Source organism: Pangasianodon hypophthalmus, chromosome 12 (assembly GCF_027358585.1).
Source record: "Pangasianodon hypophthalmus isolate fPanHyp1 chromosome 12, fPanHyp1.pri, whole genome shotgun sequence".
NCBI classification, from domain to species: domain Eukaryota; kingdom Metazoa; phylum Chordata; class Actinopteri; order Siluriformes; family Pangasiidae; genus Pangasianodon; species Pangasianodon hypophthalmus.
In genome coordinates, this window is record NC_069721.1 from 22077133 (window position 1) to 22081809 (window position 4677).

Below are 4677 nucleotides of genomic sequence, written 5' to 3' on the forward strand. Positions count from 1 at the left end.
AACATTTTCTAGTCTATCGAGGAGAATAGCATGATCAGTGGTATCAAAAGCTGCACTAAGGTCAAGCAACACAAGCAAGGAGACACAACAGTGATCAGAGGCCAGTAGTAAGTCATTTACCACTTTAACCAGTGCTGTCTCTGTGCTATGAGGCCTAAATCCTGACTGATACATTTCATGAATGTTATTCCTATGTAGGTTCGAGCATAGCTGCTGTGCTACAACCTTTTCTAGGATCTTGGAGATAAAGGGGAGGTTTGATATTGGCCTATAGTTAGACAGCTGACAGGGGTCGAGGTTAGGTTTTTTAATCAGGGGTTTGATAACTGCTAGTTTAAAAGATTTAGGTACATAGCCAGTGCTAAGGGAGAAAATCTAATCCATGAAGGCCCTGCCTCGCAGTCTTCAGGACTTAAAGGATCTGCTGCTAACGTGATCTGCTGCTAACGGTGCCAGATACCACAGCATACCTTCAGAGGTCTTGTGGCTTCTAACATTGGTTCTACCAACACCTGGCAACCTGGCAGGAATATGACGTGGCAAGAATTGGGCTAGAAGGTTTCAGGGACAGACAGCTGCTGAGCATAATATTTTATAGGAAATACTAGTATGTCAATTGGTTACTGCATGACTTTGTGGTAAAGTCTCGGCATGTATGTGCATGCACACGAGAAGGTATCTAGGTGTTAAATACTGCCCATGGTGGTTATACAGTGTTCATAGAACCAACGTTACATACATAAATAGAGTTATTAATTCCTTAGTTTTGCATGTACATTAATGTCCAACTTCTTTTTACTCTTTTTGTAGTGTCAGTAAACAATTCCTTTGTCTCTGATGTCCATTATTATAGAAATATAATTTTTTTTTGAAAACATGTATTTCCTTCTTTTGGTAGTCATTTTGTGTTGATCATTGTTTATGAATTATTGTAGAAGCAGAACCTGTTATTACAACAAATGATAATAATAAGCAGGAGGGTTGAGATTAGCTTTTATAGCTATTATATTATTTTGTTTCAGCTCAACCATTAATTCTATAACTATTACTTGCAAAAATGTAAATGCATAGATTACACCATGACTTCCACAATATTCAGTTTTCAGTATTTTTTTTGGCCTTAATCCAGTTTAAATAATTCAGGTTTGTAAATCATCACATCTGTTTTGTGTCATGTGGACTTTCATTTGGACACCTTCGGCTTACATACACTTAAAAAAAAAAAACTGGTCATGCTAAAATAAACTTTTATTTTTAACCTGGATCAACTGCTTTTACACTTTTAAATTATATTAACTGTGTTACTCTTTCTCAGTACATCATCCAGCCCTAGACTAAACAAACTAAACGATGTCTTTATTGCACATAAAATCACACCTCAAAACTGTTGAACTGACCTTGCACTTTGGGGAGAAAACAACTCCAATTATGGTGATGGAAGAAAAGGAAGTAGCTGTGTATAAATAGCACTGAGTTGAATCTCTGACACATTTTTTTGTTTGACGAGTGCAGCTTAAGCCATATAGGGAAATAAACAATAAGCCATATAGGGAAATAAACAATTATTACCTGTAGGTACGCAGATTGAAGGAGCATCGGTGGTGATTGTTTGAGCACCTCCTAGTTCTGCATGGTAGCTTATAGGAAAAAGAAACTGGTCTTTTTCTTACTATTAAAGAATCCTTGAAACCATCAGAGCTGTGAGTATTATGATCATGCCGAAAATGTTATGTTATGTCTATCACATTTAGTTTGATCAGATATAATTAAAGTATTATCTAAACTTCAAGCATTGTACATTGTACTTAAGGTACAATACTGCATTATTCGTGGTATTATGAGAACATTATTCACTATGCAACTGGAATTATTCATGCTAGAAAATGTATTAGCAAACCATATGAGGTTGTTTGTGAAGTTTTCAATATTGTTCATGTTGATATTATGCATTGTGTTATTTCACTGTATCAGCAAAGATTAGAAAAAAAAGGCAGAAATACTCTTCTCTTCAGGCTATATTCATAGTTGAGTTATGTGCGTATCGTAACGAAGTAATACCAACATTTCACACATTGGTTTTCACAATTAACTACAGATTAAACACTAGTCCAACAGTTACCTGTGGTGGAGACAGTACATGGGGCTGAGTGTGCATAAAACAGAGGCATGCCTCTTTTTCTGGCACAATATTGGACAAAATATTAGACCTTATGTCTAGACCTTATGTCTTATTACAAAATATATCTGGTTCATTTTGGGAAAAAAAAAAATTGGTTTTGGTTTTCCAAAACCAATTCCAATTACAAGATCAGATCAAATTCATTCTGAGCTGATACATATCTCATCCACCATTTTTGCTGGTAATGCAGTACTAATGCCAGTCCTGGGTATCAGATCATGCCATCTCTACTACTACATTGAACTGAAACTGCATTGGGTTGAATCAATTAAAATTTATTTGTCTGTACGAATGTCATGGCCACCAATTATATAACTTGAATCCATGACTTAATATGTTGTGGGAACATCATGTTAATATGTGGCCTTCAGGTAATTAATTTGCCTGGAATGGGTGATAAAGTCTATTCACTTTATTGTATATAGTACTACAATAAGATTAAAGCAAAGTTATAAATAATCACCACACTGACAAATTCAGTTGATTTCTCACTCATTTTTAAAATAGTTGCCACAAAATAGATATTGATTATTAACACCTCACATCTTATTAAAAAACATGTCCCATGTCACCTCAGCAGCTCTGCCTCAAACTACATCCTCACCCCCGAGCTATAAATACACAAATCGATATATACATGTTTAATTTGTATACAATTGTATACAAATTTGCATATGCATGCTTTGCATTTCAGATTAACAATGAACACAGCTGTGAAGGTTTCCACCTTTGCCAAAAATGTTGCCACTGCAGTCATCATCATTTCAGTTGTTTGCTACGCAGAGGTGGGTTTCCATTTCAAGTTATGCATTGAGCAGACATTTTCTTATCAGTAGTTTTGTAAAAACAATGTTTTTTTTTTCACACTTTTTTATAGAACCTGAAATGGATATCAGATTCTGTCATTAGACTGGACATGGCAGAAAATTCTGTTGATGACCAATTTATAGGCTGCGAAGACGAAATGTACGAGCGGATTACAGAGGAGATTCTACCAAAAGAGTTAATCTCTAATGAAAATTTTAAAAAAATTTGGGCAAATTACTCAAATTTTACTGATAATTTTACAAGAATAATAAAGGTCTACACAGACTCAGGTTCAGGCCTTCATAGTCTGTTCAATGAAGCTGTGAGCTCAGGCAGAGGGAATTATGTCAGTAATTTCACCTATAAAGCCTTTCATTTCTTGCTAACACGAGCAGTACAAATTTATCAAGTAAAGAAATGTACTGATGTTTTCCGCAGAACCAATGTTAGTTTTGATACAAACGTTCTTGACCATGAAATGCGATTTGGCAGGTTTGCATCAACTTCACTTAGAACTAACATGTCAGATACATTTGGTGAAACCTCCTGTTTTAAGGTTACTACATGCTTTGGTGCAAACATAGCCAAAATTTCTGCGCTCCCTAAAGAGGAAGAGGTGCTAATCCCACCTTTTGAAAAATTCAAAATCACAAAGATTGAAAAAAACCAGATGAAGTGTAGTGTCATTTATACTCTACAGAGCACTGGGGAGTGTAGTATTATGAACTGTGCGCTACTTAAAAAAGAAAAAAAAAAATAAAATGTAGGTGCAAATGTGTTGATGTTAATATAGCATCACTGCTAACACTGCTGGATGATTTAGTACACAATGTAATGTTTTCTAAATATGTATTGTTGTAAAAGCTTTTGTTATTTCTTTATAAAATTGCTGATTAAATATAAAATATCTGAATATCCAAAAAAGTGATGACCTGATGCTCCTAGGTTCTACACATTGCTTAACCTTCAATAAAAAGAGATATGCATGAAAACGAAGCTCTTTTTTCAGCTTAAATTGTAACAACATGCACTGCTCGAAATGCACTTTTCAAAGACCATTTGGTAGAGGTTCATAATACACAAATTGTGTGGTCAGTTTTTAAAAAAAAATGTTTGTTGTTATTATAGCCATAAGGAACTAAAAACTAAAAAAAAATATATATATACACATTTTTTTTAATGGTCTTTTCCTGGTGATACCATTAACTGGTTAAAATGGAGTCACTGGACAGGTTGAGAACCCCTGTGTTAATTCATTTAAAGTCCACATTTTTAACATGTACCTGGTTTATTTGCTGTGGGTGGAATGAAATGGAATAAAAGTTTTTCATAATAAATGAGTTTATACAGTGTAGATGCTCACTGGCATTTGAAATGTAAGCAGATATTTTGGCCTCAAAGGTTCTAAATCCTGTATTGTGGAGTCATTTTTCTTGAACTCCTGTGGACCACAGAAAGCTTAGAAAGCAGACATTTAGTGAACAATACATTTAACAATACATGTATCTGTGAGGCTCACACAATAATCCTCAGTGATCTGTGAGGTGATGTTTTCTTATTTATTTCTCTAAAATCTCAGATTGTTTCTAGATTCTATATTGTATCAAATGAAATAAGATGATCCTTAACAAAAATGAAGAACAAGAACAGAAAAGCAAGAAAAAAAAACATTGAAGTGTATTAAGTGTAGT

At 34.4% G+C, this 4677-nt stretch overlaps 1 protein-coding gene across 1 annotated transcript; it reads left to right on the plus strand.

Moving 5' to 3' along the window:
* Positions 1–1517: 1517 nt before the first annotated feature.
* Positions 1518–3801, plus strand: LOC128319615 (ecto-ADP-ribosyltransferase 5-like). Its single transcript, XM_053238867.1, has 3 exons — positions 1518–1700; positions 2874–2964; positions 3057–3801. Exons 2-3 carry the CDS (start codon positions 2881–2883, stop codon positions 3744–3746), a joined length of 774 nt encoding a protein of 257 aa, XP_053094842.1. The 5' UTR covers positions 1518–1700; positions 2874–2880; the 3' UTR covers positions 3747–3801.
* The last annotated feature ends 876 nt before the right edge of the window (positions 3802–4677 follow it).

Excerpts from the sequence above, each read along its gene's own strand:
- LOC128319615 (XM_053238867.1), top strand. The coding sequence starts at position 2,881 with ATGAACACAGCTGTGAAGGTTTCCACCTTTGCCAAAAATGTTGCCACT. Across the intron at positions 2,965-3,056 it reads CAGTTGTTTGCTACGCAGAG|AACCTGAAATGGATATCAGA; the intron begins GTGGGTTTCCAT and ends ACTTTTTTATAG.